General features: G+C 31.2%; 1 protein-coding gene across 2 annotated transcripts; it reads left to right on the top strand.

The window, feature by feature from the left end:
- Window positions 1-424: 424 nt before the first annotated feature.
- On the top strand, window positions 425-23,841 carry LOC138317810 (brain-specific homeobox protein homolog). 2 transcript variants are annotated; one of them, XM_069259720.1, is made up of 4 exons: window positions 425-917; window positions 11,360-11,645; window positions 20,310-20,503; window positions 20,819-23,841. In XM_069259720.1, the coding sequence occupies exons 2-4, from the start codon at window positions 11,381-11,383 to the stop codon at window positions 21,116-21,118; spliced, it is 759 nt and encodes a 252-aa protein (XP_069115821.1). In that variant the 5' UTR covers window positions 425-917; window positions 11,360-11,380; the 3' UTR covers window positions 21,119-23,841. The 2 variants fall into 2 exon arrangements, with proteins under 2 accessions (XP_069115821.1, XP_069115822.1); XM_069259721.1 differs by having other exon boundaries at window positions 20,313-20,503.
- Window positions 23,842-24,798: the final 957 nt, after the last annotated feature.

Consider the following 24,798-nt stretch of genomic DNA (forward strand, 5'->3'; position numbering starts at 1 on the left):
TGCAATTGACCCGTCTGCCTCGCGATCGGCGAGCGTCCGGTGAACGGTATCGCTGACAATCCGATCAGTTTGTATTTTAGACGATCTAATTATAGTTGATGTTTTTTCTGTCCTGTTGTATTTTGTTCGTTTTTGTCATTTTCAGACCGAAAACTTATTTGGGTACTCATGTGATTTGCCGATCACAACAATTCTTCAGTGTTCTGTCGTATTGCAGTGTTTAACATAGGCTTCTTCGCCTTCCTACACCAAAGAAACGGAATCTTACGGAATATAAGCAACATATATGTATGTAAATTAGTCAACTTAAGTCGCGGCCAGAGACCATAATTTTAGCGAATATATTCCCCATCGGTGCCCCAAAGTGCGACTCGCCAATCATACGTCATCAGCCGGACAATACCATCTCATGAATATGCATTACCAACACAATAGGTACATCAAAATAGCTCAAAATGGCCGAATTTCTTGGACGCCCTGCTAATATATACATATGTGGAATTCGAACGTTTGGTCATATACTGATATATGACAGAAAAAGGGGAACCGAAATAGCTTTGACGCAATTTTACTAATTTTTATTTAATTTCCTGCGAGTGCTTCCCGCCAAATAGTGCTACAAAGTTGTAAAGTTTACAACTAACTTCGAATTTCACTTTAAAAAATGGATTTTGAAAGCTGTCCGGCAAGTAATATATGATGGGATATCTTGGTGATGCGGTTCTTTCTTCCTGAGGAATGGAATTAAGTATTCAATAAGGTTAATTCAAAGCACTAACTCTTACTGAAAATACAGCTCGGACATTGGAAACAATTGAATAAATAGACCAAAACAGTGAGTTTCAGTCACAAAAATGTTTCAGATATCTTCCTGAGAATTCGGTGAATGTGTTTCAGCTGGACCTCTCAGTCTAACAGTAAGTATTTACCATGATTTTAAAATATAATCTTTTCATTTTTAACCACACGAATTTTTTTCTAAGTACATTTCAAAATTTTATTTTCAAAAGAACACACCATATTCATTCAACACCAATCATTTTCAAATTGATTTGCAGTGTCTAGTTTTCAACACTACATGTATTTAAATCAAGGATTTAAATACTATTACATAAAATTGAAATAAAATGATTACAATTCTTATGGCACACGCTACATTCGGGGAAAAAATGAAAAAGAGGGTGTCAATGTATGTTATACATTTTCAGTTAATATCATTAACAAATTTGTCCCTAAAATCTGTATTATACTGGTAATCAACAGGCTGTTTCGTACTATTAAATAGGCATTAAATAATAATATTTTATATGAATACATGTAAAATAGTTAAAACATTAACGACTGAATAAATAATAATAAATTACTCTAACGGCTGAATTAATTATAATAAATCTAAATAAATGCATACCAACTATCACACCCCCCTTTCTAAATAATCAATTTTATTTTGAACTTCAGTGATAAACATAGTGATACGAACGAATCATTTTTTTATCATTAAAATTATTGGAAATATCTTTTTTGTTGTTAACGTTTTCCCATAAAATTAGCATTAAAACATGAGCTATTGTTGAAGCATTGGTATATCGGCATAAACAATTTATTTACAATTACTGTAAGTTTGTTTCAATTCAAACTTTATTTTGTATTATATTATCATGAACATTTTCTACATTGACTAATTTTTCTGTGGATGTAGTTCACTAGGACATGGAAATAAAATAGTAATTTTAAAACATGGGTACTCCCTTAACACGACGTCTTAACGAAATAACAATATAAGTATCGTATTTAAAATTCAACAGAATCACACATATTTATTTGAACTTAGGAGTGTATTGACGGTTTTTATTTTTATGTAGTTCGCAAAAAAATAAGACATTAATTTCCAGACCACTTATCATGTATGTATATCCGAAGAATGTATCGCTATAAAACTTCCCAGTCAAACTACATGTCTGATTCAAATGATGATGGTTTGCGATACTGTACATCATGAATATATATATATGTGAAAGCGAATATATTAATTAATTATTTTCGAAATTAGTTAATCAATTATTATTTATGAGACTTTAGCCTCAGTCTATGGTAGTTAGGTCGGTAACAGGGACATCAAAACAACGCATATATTCGTTAATTATAACTTCGTTTAAAACATTTAAAATATTATCAGTGGAACGAAATAAAAACCGGTATTTTCATAAATTCTATACTACAATTATCATTTGTGTGATAATTTTGTCATATTTGTCCTCCTTAAAATATTAAATCCTGCATGTCCTGAACCAGCAACAACAAATTAAGTTTTGATATATTTCTTAAAAAATAAAGAAAAACAAAACAAAAACGGAATGTGTTCCACTCTAGATTTATATAAATAGAAATAAGTGTTCTTTTCTGATTCGATGTTTTGGTTTCGTAAATAGAGAAATATTGATCTATTGTAAAAAGTATCCTCGCGTATTTCTGATAAAATGATGAAATCATATCTTATTCGAACCATGTTAAATTTTCATTTTATTTTGTTTTTGTTTAAACAGAAACTACTGGTGATTTCTGCCATCTGATATACCTTATCACTTAACATGATATAGTTATCAAGCAACAGCACGAAAATAAAATAAAAGTATCACAAACAGTACATTTCTGCATGCTAAATTATCCGCAATTCTCCCTGCTACAGATCATTACATTTATAAACAGCGAGTGTGATTGTTCATTAGCCCGAGGAGCGCATGTGATGATCATAATCTAAATATTGATTTTACATTACTGGCCAGAAGCTAACCTCAGTCTACACCTCCCCATCACCTCCCATGGAATTGTGATGTTTCCGAACAAAAAGGGTTGATTGATCAAACTTAATTTATTTACGATGAGCTCTAGACAAGACTTCTATCACAGTCAATCTACATATTAACACAGAATACAGTTAACGCACACAATTAACACACACAGACACAACAATGATTCAATGGTATGAACATAAATATTAGGCTTGATATGATTTTTACCCATCTGTACATATTCTATTATATTTAAAAAAAAATAAAAGATAGGTTTGTAGGGGAAAATGTAATAATGAAATAATAACAATAATATTAAGAGAAAAATACCAACAACAACAAAAAAAGGGATGTTTATTAATTAAATAATAATAATAACGGTAATGAATAATAACTAATTATTAAGATAAAAAAAAATAAACAGTTCATAATTCTATATCAAATTAGCTGTGTAACTTTTATTGACGATTAAATGCATCTGCGTCCGAATAAATTTTTCAGATGAAAGGTTTTATCATTTATAAAGACAGATAAATGGTTAAATAAATTATAAAGCGAACAAAACGATCCACAACATCATCATACGACTGTTATATATGTTAGTTATGTTAAAAATAACAGATGAAAAAAAGCTTATGAGATTTTCAACAACAGGAAAGTGACAAGAATCATGTTCACAACACTATACAGTATGACATTGACGAGGTGGTTTTAATTCACACAAGAACCAGAGGAATAAACACACGTCTAAGACAAGGAAGTTTGATGGACCAATCAAATTAATGTACTCATATAATTATTTATCCAGATGTGAATTTCAAATTTTAACTAATGGTGTGAGAAACAACCGTTTTCATGTACAGATAATAATCAACTAACAGTTTTTCACAAGTGTATGGATTCAAACAACCTACGCAAAACGCAAATAGTTACCTAGAAATATTTCACAATTTTTTTTTAAATGGTTCTGACGTCCGTCAAATTGTGTTTGTTTCATATTTATTTCATTTGAAATCAAGTGAAAACTTAGAAGCTTTTATATAAAACTTCCAAAAATAGATATTTTACATTTTTCTTCATGTTATACCAATGACTTAATGCAGAGATTTAGATACTGAAAATATTTGCCCGTAAGTTACTACATAGAGATGGAATTGCTTTATAGTGTAGCTAAAATTTTGAAGTTAATATGTTTCGTAAGTTTTGTACAAATCTTCGATCAGAATGACTATATGACCAACAATGATAGTTACATTAACATATCTTTTTGTTATGTTTAGGACAAATTCAATATTTACCCATAGATATGATACATTATTCGTACATAGAAGTGTATAATAGTAATATTGATAATTATAGGTACTAAGTTTAATGCACGATGTGTTCTTTGAATTTGATAACGCTCCACACATAATGATATTTTTGTCAATATCTAGTTTGAATTGTGTAGATTTGACTTTATTCCCCTTGTGTAATTTATCACGGTGATTTACACCATAGTTCTCGAAGAGTGTTACCGATGCATCATACAGTTTTCGTAATGTTTGTTAGCATTTTCTTTTTTTGCTATGAGATTTTCTGGATCTTTCTGAGTTTTTTTCCAATTAAATAGCAAATTTCCTTTGAGTGGTATTTAAATAATTTTGTTTTAATTTTGAAGGGACTGATTTATAAAAGAAAATAATAAATCATCCGTCTTTTATTCTATTCATTGATATTTAATGTGCGTCATCTAAGATTGGCATACATTTTATTCCAATGCATATAACAGACCTTCCTAATGTTGTGGTAGATTTGTTTTTTATTTTAACGTTAAATATACCTTCAACGGCTTTCAAAACCTCAATGATGATTGAATATGATGAAACACGGTACAACACATTTCATTTTGATAGTGATGTATTTTTATGAACATTTACACATTAAGTAGAAATGTCGATACATTTTGAAATAAGTGAGTATTAATGTTACATCAGTTTGTATAAACGCTGTTACATCATGTATTTAAAATTATGGAGTCTGCATAAGTTATTACACCTTTTGTGATTGATAATCATACATTTTTTATTTATAATTTGGTATTGATAATAATCCATTTCCTTCTTGCTATTTAAAAGTATGACTTGCTCTCTGACATGTTTATAAGATGTTCCCCTCACATAACAAACATTGTAAACATCTAATATAGACCATGAAATGATTCCTGAGATCAATGATATCAGCGAGAATATTTGCACGCATTTAGAACATGAGAGAAAACAAGCCTGAATTGAAAAAAAATGAGAGACAAGAGCTTGATTTGTATGTGTTTATTACACATCCCAGTCATTTTGTTAAATATTCTCATTATCAATATTACAAGTATTTTTTTATACTGACATGTCTGGACAATCATACAGCCCATTGATATGTAATATAGATTATCCTTTAATATTTATATATTTCAGACAATCAGCCAACGTACACATTTAATAATCAAGTGATACCCATGTAAATATCAATATGACATGTTTGTCTCATTGATATATATCTACAATAATTTAACAAAAGATGTATGCCTCGTTAAAATTAGCCACCCATAAAGGATAAACTTTACAGTGACGAAGCTACAATAACTAAATTAATGCTTTCTATGAGTTGTTAGCGGAAATTCGTATAATAAAATAAAATAAATAATATCAAATATAAATTTTATAAAATTTCGAATTGATTTTGACGTTAGAATATGAAACTGTATTATATTTACACGAATGTGACCTGATGATGTGTGAGGGGGTACCCTATATATATACCTACTATATCAGTTTGTCACATGTATATTGATTTACAATCGGACATAAAATACCAGGTTTCGTGCCTACGCCAAATTCACTGAGCAAATAATATCGTCTTCTAGGAAAATTAGACGCAAAATAAGATAATTCACGTTACTTGTATGTCCAAAATCGTTCGACAACCATCGTTTCAAACCAATTCGCATCATTTTTCATTTCATTATATGAAATTAAGTAGCATTACTTCACTTAAAAGAGCAATTTTCCCGCGCCAAACCCATTTACTCATATTAGGAAAGCTTTTAAATATTGTTGAGAAATCGCTTAGCCGCTGAAAGCCTGTAACAGACAGTATCCGACACCCACTGTCATGGTGACGCTTGTGTCTTTGAGGCACGCTGTGAGAAAAATTACTGAAATTGCTAAACCGACTAGAAACGGTTCCTGAGACGAATGGTGACGGCGGGTAGGAACGTTACATTGGTGTTTCGGAGCACGTCGTTCCTGTGTAAACTATATGGAACTGGCCAGAATTAAACTAATTTCGGCTAATTCCGATCATTGCCGTAGTTAAACGCACTATAGCTGTCAGCAAGAAATTATCCATGAGTCTTAAATCTGATTGTCAGCCTCAAGGCCTAGACATGATGCACGCGAGCTGGGGATAGCAAAGTTCTTCCCCCGCACGCAAGCGTCAGCGTCACCAACTAAGATTTAAAAGACAGCGGATGAGTAAACAGAGATGTACAAATGGTTTAGATATGACGTCTATAACTACTACGTTCAATATAGGCCGAAATCATTTATGTATGTACATAACAGACATAAAACCTCAATTTATTGTCAAAAGTAAGATACCACATGTAATGTTGTGTTGAATAGAGAAAAAAACAGAGAAACATCTAACTAACGTTACTCATTAATCTCGAAAAAGCAATGAAACGAAGAAAAGGTTAATGCGGATATAAAACACTACGTGAACAAAAACAGACAAAAAACAGGACAGACTTAAGAGAAATTTTGATGACTGTTTAAAAGGTTGACACAAGGAAATAAAAAAAGGTCCTCATTCACACACGATTACTCTTGATAAAAACAGGCTCAATGTTATATGAGACATCTAAAGAGAGAGTGACAGAGACAAAAAAGTTAACAAAAAAAAAAAAAAAAAAAACAAAAAAAAAAAAACCCTCCTATGAATAAAGTTACAAGATAGCTAAAAATATCGACTTAAGCTCAAAATTCATTTAAAAGGGGGAATACAATGTAAAATTTATAAGGAAGGAAACGAATTTGTAATTAAAGATTTATGAAATTTCATCTATATATTATCTACATATGCTATTGAGCCAGTGTTGGTTTTATTAAGCATTGATGTCACTATTTTTTTAAATTTTATCGGGGTATGAAAAAAAATTGTTTGCAAACTGTGTGAATCCGCGTAGCGGATTCTCACAAAAGTTTGCAAACAATTTTTTTTTCATAACCCGATAAAATTAAAAAATAGTGACATCAATACTTATAATTAATTTTATACTCTATTTGATAAAATGAAGTATGTTTTAATGTAACATTATAGTGGTTTTTCAAGGGATTCTTTTTTCCGAATCAATACGCAACGTCAATGTCTCTATTGTGACGTCACGATAACGTCGAGGTTTCGCGCCATTCTCGGATTTTTTGTTCATAGTGGTATGCAAAAAAAATATTGGCCAATCAGAAAGCCAGATTTGGTATGAAAACAAAGAAAAATTAATTATTCAATAATGATATTCATCACACGAGTCGAAGTCACATCCCTGTTAAGTTACAAAAATCAATAGGAAACGGGTGGCACTAACAAAAAATAAATCATATTAGTCTGGTCTCTTCTCACTAACATGATATCTTTCGGAATGAATGAATACATCGCCCGTAAAACTGCTGCATGTATATTGTCTTTACCAATATCACATCGCATTAATAGTAGTGTGTAATGTGAGGCAAGAACAAAGAAAATAGTAAGAACTAACCAACAAGTCACTATGAAAGTGTACGAAAAATTAGCAAGAACGAGATCAAAATATGTTCATTATCACAAAATGTTATAATTTCCGTAGCAATGGGAAGAACTATGTGTATAAACGACGAAAATGGGCCCATCTAATTAGGTAATACCAACAATATGGTAAAAGGCAACGGAGAAGTAGCTTTGATTTTTCTATTCAGCACTCGAGACGACGATAAAACCAACTTAACGGTTCATTACGAAAGGTCGGGGAAAGTTGTATTGCTGTTCGGAATCCCTCTGAGAATATTACTTTACAATCCGGTTGGTTCGCGGAACATCAGACAAAGATTTGAGAAAATTAGTCTCTTTGGGATTTGGCTAAACCCGACACACAAGCATTTCCCCTCCGTCCTCATTTGTTTCCCTAATTGGGAAAATATTCACATCAAGCCGTTTTATTTGCTATTACCATACCTAGTTACTAGTTTATCTTGTCAGAATGCTCGCCGCGAGACTGTCCCTAGGGGGCGCTGCTCGCACGCCATCCTATAATTAAACATATTCACAAATGACGGAAAACCGTTAGGAAAACAACCTAATCAATGGTTCTTTGGTGAACGCGTTTATCTAATATCCCTCAATTCAATCAAGGGCGCAAAATCCTATTGCAGTTTTTCTTTTGCAAACTCAAGCACGCATCTACCCCGCTGGGGTCAAGTAGCATGGTAACTTAACGCAAATCTGGATGTCCCTCTGTTTGGATACATAAGATGGCTTCTCAGCCCAATGTCAGTATCCTAAAGTTTATACCAAATCTGCAGCGGGTGTAGTGAGTAAGGGAACACTAGTGCTTTCTGTGTGTTTTCGTAGTCGTTAGTTGATAACTTTTGAGGTAGCATTGTGATTTTATCATTTTATGGTTGTTTTGATGTATAATGTACTGACACCTTCCACTAGACTTTTGTTTGATCTGTGTTTGACCCACAAAACAATCGGTTCCGTAAAATGCTAATTATACATTTATCCATCCTGAAGAAGGCCTGTCTATCGTCAACTATGACGTGTACGGTACCTTTTAATCAGGTGACTTCCATATAATTGTACTTAAGTATATATAAGCATTTACTCTCTTTTCCAATTTTAAGTATCTTATAATGTTGAATGTCTTAGTCGCAAATGTTAGGTATATATTGATAAATTGTTTAATATACTTTCTCACTAATATACAAACATATATTTTTGAATCGCACCATACATTTTAATATTATACTCAATGTGCTCCCATCATTCATAATTAAGTAGTCATTTGACATATAAGGCATTTCTGGCTATTTCATCAAAAAATATTTAATAGAATCTAGTTTTATCTTCAATAAGTAAAAGATAAGAAATTATTAATATTTTCTAGTTTTATTTATATGAGGGGTTTTTTATCACCTTTTTTTAACTATAAGTATATATGTATTGAATTTTTCATTTCAATTGTGTTTTCTTTTTATCCATTTTCCTGGGTTTTGCCATTTCTTTACTCTCTGTTCCTTCCCCTAATAGTGTGAATTACTTTCAGTACTTTCTATATATCATTCAACTATTTACCTTTTGTCTTGCTCTATTCAAAATTACTTTTATATTTCACCATGGATCATTTCATTAGTTGTAGTATTTGCCCGTTTCTTCAATTTCGGGATTTGTTTTGCATGGTTACTTTTTTTAGTAATGACTTTGTTCATGTTGGGTATCTTTTTTGTGTCGTTATTTCTATTTTTCAATTTATTTATTTTTTCTTTTCTGTTTTCTTTTTTTAGAGTTTTATTGTTCAAGGTGAACCTATACTTTGTCGTTATGTCAGCTTCCCTACATTTTGACGAAATATGTTATCATGTCGATTGGCTATGTGTTCTATTTTTATTGTCTTAAAAAATGTTACTTTTATTTTCAAAAAGTTATATGACCGTATTTGTTATTTATCTATTATTTTTCTCTTGTTTCCTTGTGCATTATTTCATCCTTTATTTTTTTCATTGTTTCATGTAGCCTTACTGCATTATATTTTTCATTTCATTTTTTCTTGTCTTTGGGTATTTGTTTTTTCTTCTCTCAATGCTTAACTTTTGGAATACCAGTCTTGCATAATTACTTGACTTTTGTTATTTTAATTTTATTTTCAATCGAAAAAAGATTGTTATTTTATTGTTTCATTTGTTTTATTACTTGTATTTTTGTTGTTCGTTGTCCTTAAATGCCACCAAAAGTAATGGTTAAGAAGCGATTTGTTATAAATTACACATAAAAATTGTTTTATATTTTTATTACGATTTGATTTACTGAATTCTGCTGTAAGTGTATTGATTGTATCTCGTTTCTAGCCTTCATTTAAAGTTGACAGGTTTTTTTCATGCAGTATCTTAAATTGATTTTGCACGTTTATCGCATTTTCTAAATTCTTAAATCTTGTTGCTAAAATTTATGATATGAATTTAGTTAGTAAAGTAAACAAACAAAAAATAAATAATAATAATAATAAATTCCTGTACGCTGATAAAACTCACGTGTATGTTTAAATAATTAATTCAAAATTGTATAATTATTCCTTTGATAATTGTTGATTACTATAGAAATGAAAAAGAACAAAACATCAAGACGTATTATAAACAATCAAACTTTCGATAACATTCCCACGGTTCTATTCGAAGGAAATATTTTAGAAAGAAGGAAACTATGTTTTCTGAATACCTAAATGACGTATCATAATTCATGTTATTGTGGCTTTGCTAATTAATTACCACTAACATAATTTCATCAAGCTCAGTAGCTTAATAATGATATTAAAGTAGAAACTAATAGATGGAATCAAAAACCCGGAATCCGGATCACGACTATTTATTGTATTCTGTTCTTCCTAACTTCTTTATCATGCCCTCGTGGTAAGACAAGCATCTTCAGTAGCAATGACACGGCGACTCGGCTTCCCTAATTAGCCCCCTACTCAACACACAAGCGTAAGGGCTCAGATGGTTTCATGACAATTTCAAATGATCACGAATCAACGCTATAAGGCGGCCGGAATAGCAAATTACAACAGGAAGGAGAAGGAAATGATGAATTAGAGTGTTTTAAAGTGGAATTAACAAGTCCCCTGCGCTGATTAATTTCATCCATTTACTAATAACATTTGATTAACTACACCTCCGGTTTCCTCCGCCATTTCACTCACGTGCTGCCGTCGACAAATAGTCCTGGCGGAGGGATAATTATGCATTTTGTTGAAGAGGATAGCATTTAGCGATTTGATTTTTCTCAGCGCCAGGCGCTGAAACACAACTGATCGTAGATATAGCTTCACACCTATTGGTTGACTCCTTGCCATCACACACGTCTACAAAGAGCTGGTGTAGGTTGAGATTAGGATTAGCTATTTAGAAGGTATCATCAAATGCTATTACAGATGTAAGTTAGAGATTAATGAGACAATTACGTAATCTTCATTTAAGCAATATATTCTGAAGTTTCCCATTTCGGTGTCTTTGATGAATTTAAATATGCTATATTTGATTTTTTTTCGAAATGTGTCAATTATTTCATAAACTTTTTTCAGTAATCATTTTCATCTATAGCATTTCATTAGTATCATTGCTGTCAAATTATTGGATATAAAACTATTTTCTAAAAAAAACCTCAAAAAGGACCAATTGTAGAAATAGATGAATACTTTAAGATTGCAGTAAGATTTAACCTCGAATAGTTAAAAGACCACATTTTACATGGATGGGATAATTAATTGAACAGCGAATTCAATGTATTTGCAGTTTTATGGTGACTTCGACAGCATGAATCTGGCTCCGTTTAGCTCGGAGGGACACCCTACCCCACGTCATACTTCATTTTTCATCGAAGATATTTTACTTCACAAGCCAAAACAGCTATGTCGTGACGTCAGTTCCCTGTCGGCATTAGTGCGCCACCCGGGACTCTCGGAATTCGGGTATCCATGTTTAGGAGGCGCTCATGTCATCTATCCACATCAGCTTTTTCAACATGCCCAAGGGTTCATGCCGAAACATTCCGAACATCCATTTTTAGTCCCGACGTCAGGTAAGCTTTTTATTTCAAAACCATTTTATTTTTATGTTGTGAATGAAAGAAAAATCACAACGTGTGAATAAAACATGCTTCAATGAGGTACGGTATTAAGAAAAACAAGAGAAAATGTAACAAGTACCGCCAACACATTTTACTTCATTTTGAAAATAAAATATTTAATAACCAGCATACAAATTTTTTAATAAAGAGCAACGCTATCTATGTTTTAACAAAAACATTGGAAAATGTAAAAAATGATACTTCATTCGGTCCCGCTGTTACTTATAAAATATTTGAAGATTTAGACTTAATTTATTTTAGCGTGAAAATGATTTTACCAAAAATGATTAAAAACCATCGAATTTTTTAGTGTCTTTTAAAATGAAAGTATTTTAACGGTTAAAAAAGAATAACATGGGTTGAAAAAATATATTAAAATAACGAAATATTAATTAATAAGCTGGAATGACTAAATAGTGTGGTCTACTTAAAAAAAAAAAAAAAAAAAAAAAAAAAAAAACACCACTGAAATGAGCGTTAAGTGTACATAAATGTAAATATAAAAAATGTAATATATCTATATTAATATTAGAAAATAAAAACAAAAAGCATGCAGATTTCCTCGAAAGGCAATTTTGATAAATATACGTTTAAGGAAAACGGTAAGAAAATACATTCAAACTAATAGCACGATACTACCTTTAAAAGCATTTTCATCTTAGTTTATATTTAAAATGTCATTTAAGGTAGGTATAAAAGGAAACGTGTGGCAACATTGTATCAAGATAAATTGAAACGTGTGACAACATTGTATCAATGTAAAAGGATATGTGTGATACCATTGTATCAATGTAAAAGGATATGTGTGACACCAATGTATCAATATAAAATGAAATGAAAAACAAAATAAGATAAAATGAGATTAAGAAATAATCATAAGGATATTGGCATTGTACATTTTTGTGTGATATTCGATGTGTGTTTATGATAGATATATGTTTCCTCTTAATATTTGTTCAGCTTTAAATTGTATACTAGTATCTTGATTACAAAGAAGGTTAACATTTAACCCCTAATGGTAATGAAACCATGGGTTGAATGATTAAGAAATAATAAATCGAAAAAAACCCAACATAAATATAAAAAATATCTTGGAAAATATTTAAATATATATTTATTGAAAAATCATATATGTCATAAACTAAAGTATTTTCTTTGCATTTTGCATATTTATGTCTGGTTTCCGCTGTAATAACACATAATCAGTTGTGTCCGAAGTTAACTCACAAACAAACTAAGTAGCGGTTGTTTCATTACACATCTACGTTATCAACATGATTTACCTTAGCCGGTACTGCAGGGAGTAGCAGATACTTCATCCACTGCGACAACTTTTATTTAAACATATTTCATTTTTACCCAACATATCCGATGCTGTGACAAATAAAAATATTTTTAAGCTGCATTGGCTGGTTTCAATGTTATTATGAATAGGGACTTATGATGATAAATCTATCTCTGGCGAGAATGATCTTCATTGCATTTTTAAATTGTCTCATCCTTATTACATATAACATATATTTATTTATATATTATATTTATACAGAGCGATATAAATCTTAAAGAGCAATATGAAGACTTTTTGCCATGCCTTGGCGTCTTCGTAAATCAAAGATACCACATCAAGATAGTTTGATACTTGAATGAAATTTCAATTTGAAATAAATATAATCGCAATTGCTACTTAATCAAAAATGTTTATTTCTGCTTGTTTATGTTATAACCTTAATTAAAGGCAATACTAAAGTACCTACTACATTTTTATACTAGAATTTACAATTTCTATTTGAACTTCACAATTGAATTATAATGTAGCCATTTAGCATTGCGAAATTATCATAGGATATTCTGTTTCTAGTTGAAAGCATATTCATTGTTCATCCACATGTATCTTGCTCAGAACAAATTGAGAAAATCTTAGGAAAACGATACGATATCAAATATCATGACAGAATAGATTGTGCATTTGTAAATCATACCACACCGTGACAAATATTCTCTTGATAAACTGATATTAAAACTAAAAACTGTTTTGTAGATTAACTGATAACTATAGCTGATGGGCCAATTTGTTTGACGTTGCATCTTATGACTTGAATGTGATTTAATCTATTTCATCCGATTAATTTAATGTGATTAGTATCTATTTCCTGATTAAACTATCTAACTACTACGCAACCCTTTGTCGAATAGCTAAAAACAGACATTTGGGAAAACATCTACATTCCTAATTAAATATTGAATGATATTTCTGGTTAAGGATTTTCGGTAATCTTTTATACGTAATCTCTATACATGTATCTATTATTTTAGATTCCTTTACAGTCTTTAAATATTCAAACCAATAATTTCTTTTTTTTCTTTATTTATTCAAACTAGTGTTAGCTTTAATGTTGGGATTACTTACCCGACAAACACTTACTAATTACAAGATTTAACACAAGGCGTGAAAAGAACAAGCTACCTTAGATTTACCTTTACCTTAAAATAAGTCTCTATCTATTCGAATTCAAGCATATGTTCATAAAGCAATTGCAAACTGACTATTTCCTCAACATTTCACACTATATATAAACCAATACGTCAAACTATATCGTATCTGGTGGACAGGCGATCTGGAGCTCATCATTAACATGGTAAAAAATAATACGGAAAAGTATTTGTTTTAATTATCGAACGTATGTATAAAAAGGAAAACACATATGTAAATTTCTTAGAATACTATGATCAGATAAGGAGTTGTGTTATTGGTTTATAAAAGAAATTTTGTTTTTATGGTGACAAAATAATTGTTCTGCTTTAGTCTTCAAATTTACCTTTTACATTTAGTATGTTACACGACTGTTTTGTTATGTAGAGGTTTTTGCTGTTCTAGTTGTTGTTGCTATGAAAATATATTTAAAAATGTTGTTACGGAGGATAACCAGAAATATTTGTACCTTCCAAATGCGTTGAAAGCTCAAACCATCACATCTACAAAGAGATTTCTTTTAAAGATTTAAAACCATATCGTTTAACAATACTTATATAATTTGTAATGGAATAGTTCATTATCTATTAGATGATGATAGTACAAAAAATGCGAAAGAATGTATAGCGAGTAGTTTCAATCTATTTGGAACACTTAATGACAGGATGACAATAGTAAAAGTACATCTACCACTACCGGTAACGTGTAGTTATATCACTAGTATAATACACATGTTACTCCCAGCCTCTGCTAAAGACGTACTACAATAGATGATGGAAACGGAAAGATTTTATCTTAAACCGACACCAAAAATAAAATGTCTGTAAGGGACACGTAACCCGGCCGTCTACATACCGTATTAACACCATATAAAGCTTATAAATAAACCATCAACACATTGTCCATCTCGGACTTAACGTGAACTATTAGAACTCAGTAAAAAATAATTCGTTACACTGAGAAAGCGACCTCTTCCTGCCCAAAACATTGACAATCTTGAAAGACACAATATACGAAAGATTTAAACCAACAACAGTTCATTCTTTCCTAACCTAAATTAATGACACAGAACGTTTTTATTCGTGCTAGACAATATTTTTATATCATATGTCATTATGCATTAGAACATTTAGCAATCGACATGACTTACATATAGAAGTTTATAAATGAAACAAATGATTATTTTCAAGTAACATCCACACATGATGCAGATAGTACATTAAATTATGAAATTTCCTGTGATTATATTTAAAATAACTCCACAAATGTTCTCATTCTTGATAATTGAATACCATTTTGTAAGCTTGATGATTTTCTTAATTAAACAGCTTAACATTAAAGACTTCGACATTGAAGACTTACCATATCTAATTATATACAAGTATTATGATATATCCGATAGCCTTTTTAGATAATATCTGATGTGCTCCGTTGCATTAATAAATAACGACTTACGAAGACCAAGCACACAAAGGGGGTTTTAACATTTTTTGTGTATATAAATAATATAAATAAAAGTCTTTAAAACATAGAGAAAACTATATCAGTTATATGATACTATTCTCGTTAATACTTTTTATTCTTATTAGTTTATCATTATTCATAATATGAAAAAAGCAATGAACGTTTAACTAGGCTAAGTATTGTTAGTACTGTAGTATCAGTTTGTATTTTCCGTAACCGAGGTGTCCTCTTCGTAAGTGATAGAATACAAATTAGATAAAAAAAGTTTACCAATGCATATTGTGACTTGTTTTATTATGCATTTTATTGTGTAAAGCCAATTAAGAAACAACAGGTCAGTAATCATGAAGTAGATGTCGGTATGTGTAATAGGTGAAACAATTAATAAGTAGATATTCAATTAATTCAACTAATAGAAATTGATTATATGTTAAAATATTTTATAACTGATGAGAAATGATAGTGTGACGTAACTAAAACTTCAATCTGATATATTTAGCCAATATAAGATATATCTTCCAATTTGGCTATGATTTAATACAGTAATATAGCTTATTTAGAATCTGTATAACAAATTATAAAATAAAGCTAGAAAATAAATATAATGTTAATGACAATTACCTGCAAAAATCACAAATCATTTAACAGCACTGAAAATTACACTATCAGCAACAAATTATAACATTTAACCAACAAATAAGATAAAGAATAAAGAAGCTTAATTAGCTGTTTAAAAATAAGTTATAGAACAAAGTATAGTATAAATAAAGATATGATATAACACAAAAAACAGGTGATACAATACATTATGATCAATATAAACTGTAAACAGTTTATACAATATAAATAACATTTCCTACAGTTTTATGTAGTTTCGTAGAGTACCAAGGGTGTAAGTGACGTTTGATACTAAAATTGACCATAAACAGACACAACAATGTCACGGAAAACTAAGATATTCGATAGCTGACTTGAGGATGTTGTTGACGAAACTGTTTTCTTTTCCCATTGTCTCCCAAAGACTGTCACGAGAATGCCGTTAATTCGATAATGAGATTGTAGCTCAAATAATGAAATACAAATTTTGACAAATACACAATGGCCTAATTTGATATAATTAATAATTATCAATATTGTGACCATTGTCAGGAGGGTGACTTGGCCCCTCCCGCCGTGTTTACAAATTAGAATGATTGACCACATAATTACACACATGCACGTGACGGACAGCTCGTGCAACATAATTGTCAATAATTACAACAAAGAGACGTGTTTAGCCTGTGTTAAAACCCGGAGTAAATGGATTCCCGGATAGTGAAGAGTTGGGTTATCAAAATAATTATATCTTAAGTGTCCCATATTTAATCTGTTGGTTCCCGTGCTGTTTTACACAGTGATTTTTCGCCACCTTTCATCATAGAAGGGGATTTCTGTTGAATTAGCCCTTGATTCTTCAATGTTTTTATTCGTTAATTCGGATCCTTTCATCAGCGAGTTGGGATTTAATGGGAGGTAATCCTCGGCCCGACGTCTGACTCCCTTGGGACCAGACTTTCTAACTGCACTTGAGATGGCGTTTTAACACCTTCCATGTTTCGTGTAGGCGGCGGGCTCACACATGAAAGGATTTTCTTAGAATAACAAATATAAGATTTGAACAAAATCAGCATACATGCATTTTATTTAAACGACCGGTTTTTAAAAAAAATTGAATTGACATTATCTTGAAACCTGACATACAAGACAAGTCATAAGCAAACAAAATAAAGAAATAAGCTTAACATTGATTAAATTGATTAAAGCAATCATTTTCAACGTATTTTTGTATCTTATTTTTCAACGTCAAGTATTATTAACACTGTATATGTTATTTTATTTTTTATATGTCTTAATTATATTTTATTTCATTATTTGACAATTTATCAATAGATAATTCATTACGATGGCAAATATATATTTAAATACATGTAAAACGTATGTGTGACACCAGTAATGACTTTTACAGACCAGACTAATCTTACATGTACTATCAGACATAGAAGGGTCTCAATCAAGAGATAAAGAAGAAAAATTAAACTTTAAAATTAATTATATTATATGGTCCCTGCCATTGAAAACGAGGTTATCTCGCCAGGGTTTTGACAGTATAACACTGATACGAAATAAATAACCACATATCAAAAACATATATTTCATGGTTAAGTCAACAACAGGAGCATTTAGCTTAAATATTGCTAACATACAAAAGCTAATTAATACTGCTTTTAAGGAGTATTGTTATGGAAGCTGATTTAAACCTCATATCCATATCATTTGTTTGAACATCTAATATAAGGTTCAAATTCATGCAAACCTTTATATGTTTACAGATTAATTAAGAATTTCAATTAGGGTTTTCTCATTTAATGAATGAAATCATGGTTTTTTTCAAATTTGTCCACAGCGAAATAGTTATTCATTTTTAATTTCCAAATTCTTAAACTTCCTCTAATTCCTGTTTTATCATATTATAATCCTAATATCTTGGTCAAGTAAGGTTGACATTTTTTTGAAATATTCATTTGTCTACTGAAATATTATGTCAGCAAATAGTAAACATGTTTATTTTAGTTTTATTTCCATTTTTTCAGCTGATTACATTTTTTTCTTATCAAAGATGCATATTTTCTATATAATAAATCTTAAATAAAAAAGCCTACAACCAATAACATCAATAAATCTTGTATACAGCGTATTCAAACATTCCATTGGTGTCTGGCGGACCACAGTCTGATATGTGTCTCTTTGTTGTTAACCCTATTGGAGAGTTGTCTCCCTTCCCCTACAGACTTGCGACTGATTCACTCTTTATACATAAAGTTCATATCACAGATTAACATGCAACATCACCTATCCGTTCGATAATCATAATCTCACAAAGTTTTTATCTTCATTAAAGAACAAAAGTGTTCTATTGAATACGGGTATTTATCTTACATGACAACGACCTAGATCGCGATTATAGAAATAGGTCATTAATAATATTTTTGGGGGCACACTTCCTGAGTTTTAAAACATTGACTGTCTTACGTAAGCAATCGATGATTTAGATGAAACATAACATAAATAATTTGCATTTATTGATTTTTTTTAAGTTGCAAATATCGTGTCTTTTGTACCATTTTTTTGTTATTGAAAAATCGTTACCTAAGTGGTTGGAATAATTCGATAACTAAATAAATCAAACCAATTTTTATTCAAGAAATTGATGAAATTAGGCATTCATGTCTCCCTTTCGACAAATTATTAACCATAAATGTTCTATTATATTATAGTGAGCTATTGTATAATATAGTAACATAAAATATGATGTAACTTATACTTAGCCAACATGTTACTATAGTTTACTGTGGTTTTAGTTTAGTAAGTTTTAAATGAAAATTAAAAAAAAACCCCACAATTTAGATTTATATGATCAATTAAACGTTTGAGAGGGTTGAATGTAGTTTATGGTCTGATAAATGTCGTTATCTACGTCAACACTACGTCACAATGAAGTAAGCGCCATGTTTGAATGCTATCTTCCCTCTTATCATTTAGACTTAATCTTGTTACGATACGATATAAGATAATTCAGTCTTAAGCACACACATTATCACGGGTTTCGTAACACGAGACTGGCTGTGTAGTATTTGGAGGGTAATTCTGATATGGTCTCCACGCAGCTGTAGTCGGCCGCGCTACTATTTCACACCGAGGCTGTGACAAAACGATAGCGAGGACAATCGCCCGTTACAACATTTAAAGTTTACTGACCGGTCGCTTACATCATTAAGATAAGGGATTTATACATGTTGGCATAACTTACCGGCAGATGGATAACAACTTCACAAATGTGTGTTTACTTTTCAACATATATTGGCACACATTTATTTACATTTTGCACGCGTTACTTTAGTTACAGTTAGTATATTATGAGAAACTTTCCATTTTTTCCATATAACATTAAATGACGTTGTCCGGGTGATGAATTTTACATAATGTTTAGATAATGTTCCCTCTATGTTAACGGTGCGCATATAGAAACAGATAGTAGATCCAACTATATGGGGCATGGATAAACAGATTAGCCAATTACAAAGTATTGTATTAAAAGGCATTCCTCTGTAATGTACTTTGATATTACACACATCATTTAATTTCTACTCCATTAAATACTTTCTCTTAGTAAAAATTATAATTGCAATAATGATGACAACATAATTTCAACTAATATAATTATTCATTTCACAAATACAAAAGAACAATACACAATACAATGTAATATCATTTGCTAGTGAAAAAGTGCCAATAGCATTGGATAAGTCATGTAGTTGTGGCGAGCATTGCGTGCATTGTTCGAATGGAGTAATAATTATTTCTTGAATTAACTGTGAAGGTTCATATACAAAACAATTATATATGATGTTAACAGTTACATGCTTTATAAACAGGAAAATTTTAAAGCTAATATTTCCAGGGTCCATATGCATGTAAATTTAAGCCTACATGATTAGTTGAGATTACCTCAATATCGATATTCCCCAATTAGTCGCATATTGGGAAGGTTTTCCTCATCTCTGAGAAGTTTTATACAAGTGGACTAAGCTGATAACAGGAAATCACTATTCTGATATTGATAATTATTATCGTTAATTTTGCAGCAGGTTTTCCCCTGAACCCTTTGTTCCAACACGACTCCCCCGGAAAACACACGCATTGCCGACGGAGGAAGGCACGGACAGTATTCAGCGATCAGCAATTAAACGGACTAGAGAAGAGGTTCGAATCTCAACGTTACCTGTCAACACCTGAGAGAGTGGAACTCGCCTCCCAGCTCAGTCTGTCTGAAACACAGGTATGCAAACGTTGTGATTTAGGCTGAAACATAAGTATATTTTTACAGTCGGGCACTGAAACAGCGAATTCAAGAGACCCTCGGCTTGTTGACGAATCAATCGCATAGAGCAATAGTCTTATTAATTGTGAAATATGACTGTGTACATAAGACAGAAGATATTTCTAAGCGGCACTCGCATTTTGAAAGCCAACATTTCATATTGAAGGAAAGAGTATTGCAGTTTATTTATTTTTATTCCAATCTGGCAATGCTCTGGCATAAGACTTGTGTATTCAATATTTCATTTCCAAATATGATTATTAAATGTTACAGGTGAAGACATGGTTTCAGAACAGAAGAATGAAACATAAAAAGTTACAGAAGAAAGGGATTGATGGAGAGGAAGACGAAAGTACCAACGAGATGAACGATGATTCAGATGCTCTTGAAAGTTTTTCGTCGAAACACAATGACAATGTGGATGGAGTTTCATCTCTCTCTGCCGGAAGTTTAAATTCAGGCTACGTTCATGCGCAAACTATTTCTTCCGGTGTTAACAGTTACGACGATTCTGACAATGATGCAGATGAGGAAATCGATGTGGTGGACTCGGATAGTGAAAAGATACCATGATAGATGATCACAAATCATACCCATATTTTCATTGTTATAACTGTCATTAACTATATCCATATTTATGTAATAGAAAACATTGTTAATGTTTATATAACGAATAGTGACGTCTGATTCAGGTTGATGACGTCATATCGGTTTGTTTAAATGGTCGTGCATTTCCGTATTCCAATGTTTTTTTCTCAGTCCAACTTGTGAATGAATCCATTCTATGTTTTGGTATTTTGAGATAAGTTCTATATTTCCTTGCTTTTGGAAGTTATGAAAATTATAGATTAGATAAATATATATTTAATACGATACTATTGACTTTCCTTTGTTTGCCTGTTGAAATTTTAACTGGAAAAATAAAGTCAATGATAAATAAAATTGTAATTAAACAATAAAATAAATATTCGAAATGCCATCTACATAAGATTTCTATTCTGACATCAGAATTAATAATGAATGTAATGATTCGTGTTATTGCTTTTTAATAATTTTTAATTTTTGATAATTGTTATTACGTTTATAATGATGCTAATATTCAGCCTTTGCCAAAGAGAGATCTTGTTTAAACATTTGTCCACTACGCCGTACCATCCGTTTATATATGTTACAGATGTGCTAATCGTTAATAGGTGCTTTGTTTAGTTAGTATCTAGTTGACTGCCTACATGACTCTATGTTATGTTAGGTGTATTTAATGTGCTTGTTTAGTTCGATCTTTTTATGTCCAGAGAAATGGCCACTTGACTTGTTTTATAGTTCAGTATGTACTTATATCCGACTGTGGTTTTCTGACGTATTTCTATAAGAATGCGCTGTGTAACGTAACTTGTTGAGATAATTGTTCCAATCAAAATTATGTAATTTTATTTTATCCAATGAACAGCTTTATCCTTTAATTTTAATTATGGTTTCAATTTATTGTTGTCCAATTTTCTCATAACGATGACTTTCACATTCAGAAATTATGATCTCTCTGAATCCAACAGTTCGTCTCTTTCCTGTGTTAAGCTATCTAGGGAAAATTCTTATTAGGAATGGATTAGATAGATTATGAATTTGATGACAGTGATTTTCCTTTTCAACCACTATATTAGGGTATTTCCGTCATACTTTGCTTAACTGTACATTTTCATGAATTAGACTGCATTTTTACTTATAATTTATGAATTATTAGCTATATGCTTTATTTGGACATTTGTCATTTATTGACGATTGCTATACTTTCATCGATCATATATTTCTGACATTTATGTAACAGATTGTTATAGCTCTGTTACTTACATGTATATGGTATTTCATTATTGTATATACATCACATATATCGCATTTAAGTGATTTTGCGTGTTCCTGGTCATTTTAAGAACTGCTGAAAACTTCTTTGTCACATTCCGATTTTTAGACTAAAGCAAATTTAGTTTCGATCGTCTTTCAATCACTTAAAAGTCTAGACTATAAGCTCATTTTTGCCTTACCATTCACTTTCAAATTTTAGCAAAAACAATTAGAACAAAACAACCCCAAAAATGTCGAAAAATAATTGATGCACAAAAGGGGTTGTTAAAAAGGTTTTTAAAATCGTGTGCGACATCATCAAAGCGCGTACTTATTCTTTAAGACATCTTATTTAAAAATATAAAATAAACAAACTAATTAAATCCGTACTGCATCCTCATTTGAATGATAATGTTTAATTGTATTTAGACTTTATCTGGTATTTTTTGTAAAACATAAAATTCTATAAGCAAACTTTTCAATGTAGATAACAAAACTGACGAAAATCAATACCACTGCCACATTAAACATGGCATACTTTGTTAACAAACTACTTATATTCAGCAATTAAGGTATCACAAAGACCCCACACAGAAAAAGAGAATCACAGTCACTATATCCGTGTAAGTCATTGTATCACAAGAATGCACATTTCTCCATGTGATATGTAAATCAAATAATGATGAACATAGTTTATGCCAAAACATTTGTCAAAATACTGTAGGAACGAGCAATATATAAGATAAAACTGTAAAAACAATATCACATAGAAATGCTAGAGTAATTAGTATATCCCAATGCTGTCCTTTTATCAGGGTAATCCTCGCTGTAAGTATATAAACAATAGAAAACGTAATCCCTAGCCGCATGGCTGACACACCACTGTCACATATAGGTACTGACTGACGTGGGTACTAAAGTGTGGTTATATACCATAGAAAAAGTTAGTCAAAGTGGAAATGCGCATGCGCATACCTGTAGGAATCTTACAGCTTTTACAAATAGTTGGGTTTATTAGTACATTATATACAATCAGCCAAAATCAAAAGCGTCATGAGCAAATATTGATTAATGACCCTGACGCCAGCCTTCAACAGAAAATACCTATAATTTTTTTTATGTTAGAGTCAGTCAAATATCTGGTGTCTTAGGTACCGAAACTGGTGTAATATGCGCGCCCAAATTATTGCTTATTTTTTTCATTGTAACACTTTCAAGCAATGAGTATTTCAGATAGTGCATTATTTGTAATACATTGTTACATAATTCTTTTCGCGGAAGACTATGTGTGAACAGATACCGTTTTTAAGTTTAAAGAAGAACCATGTATGTCAGTGTAGTGTAATCGTTTGTATGTCATGTTCCCCTTCCACGTGAACTGTCTTTATAACTAGTCTTAGTGCTTACGGAGTTCTGATTCAGACTCAAACAAAGAAATATTAAAATTATAAATAAATTAATGTCATTGTTGACTTGTGTGTGATGCAGTAGTTATTATTTTGTGCAGCGGACAGTATATCTGTACGTTGTCAGGGCTTTGTTTCATAAACATTCCATAACTCCTGAATTTAAGGAAATTCCTTAACTTAACTAATACTTTAAGGAAGAGTGGAGAATTACAGAAGTTATGATGGTTCCTTAACTTAGAGTTTTTTCTTAACTTCCGTAATGCTTTCCTATGGAAAAATTCAAGTTTTGAAACTGTGCCCAGCAATACGTATACTTTTAGGCAATAACATACCCTAGGCATTACTCCTACATGATCTAGGGAAGTGGAAAAGACAATATGATTATACCAAACATTTCCTAAGACGTGCTGCAGTACATACAATCTTGTTCAATCTAGCATTGCAGTCATTTTTTGATCTTTGTCGCACACATCAGGCATGAAGTGGTTCTTGAAATATTGTTGATAAATTATTTGTTTTCTAGGTTACAGAGTAAAACATATAGTATACACACATAGGGGATGAGGCTGTCTCTATTTGTTTGTTACATCTTATCTCAACATAAGTAGATATACCGTATAACGACTGGCAGCAACAGAAACTGTCAACCAACTTATTTGCGCGGTGACATAATTGGACTTTCCACGACGAATTAATTTTGCGATTTTCAGCCCTAGGATTCTACTGTGTCTGTTCTCAGTGTAACATGCAAAATTTAGTCAGACACGAAAATAAGTGGGTTTACACTAATCCCGTTGATAACGTCACGTCAGACTATTTTGATAATTTTGATAGAACGCAATATGACCTCATTGAAGCGGCTTTTGTCTGATGCTACTGTCATTAGAATGAAGTCAAAAGTTAATTACAATACGACAGACATTTCTCTCACATGGTTAACTTAATGTATCGACACAATTGTAAAATAACTAGGGAGAGGCAAACAAACAAGATTTCATGTGATATACC

This window comes from Argopecten irradians, chromosome 3 (genome assembly GCF_041381155.1).
Source record: "Argopecten irradians isolate NY chromosome 3, Ai_NY, whole genome shotgun sequence".
NCBI classification, from domain to species: domain Eukaryota; kingdom Metazoa; phylum Mollusca; class Bivalvia; order Pectinida; family Pectinidae; genus Argopecten; species Argopecten irradians.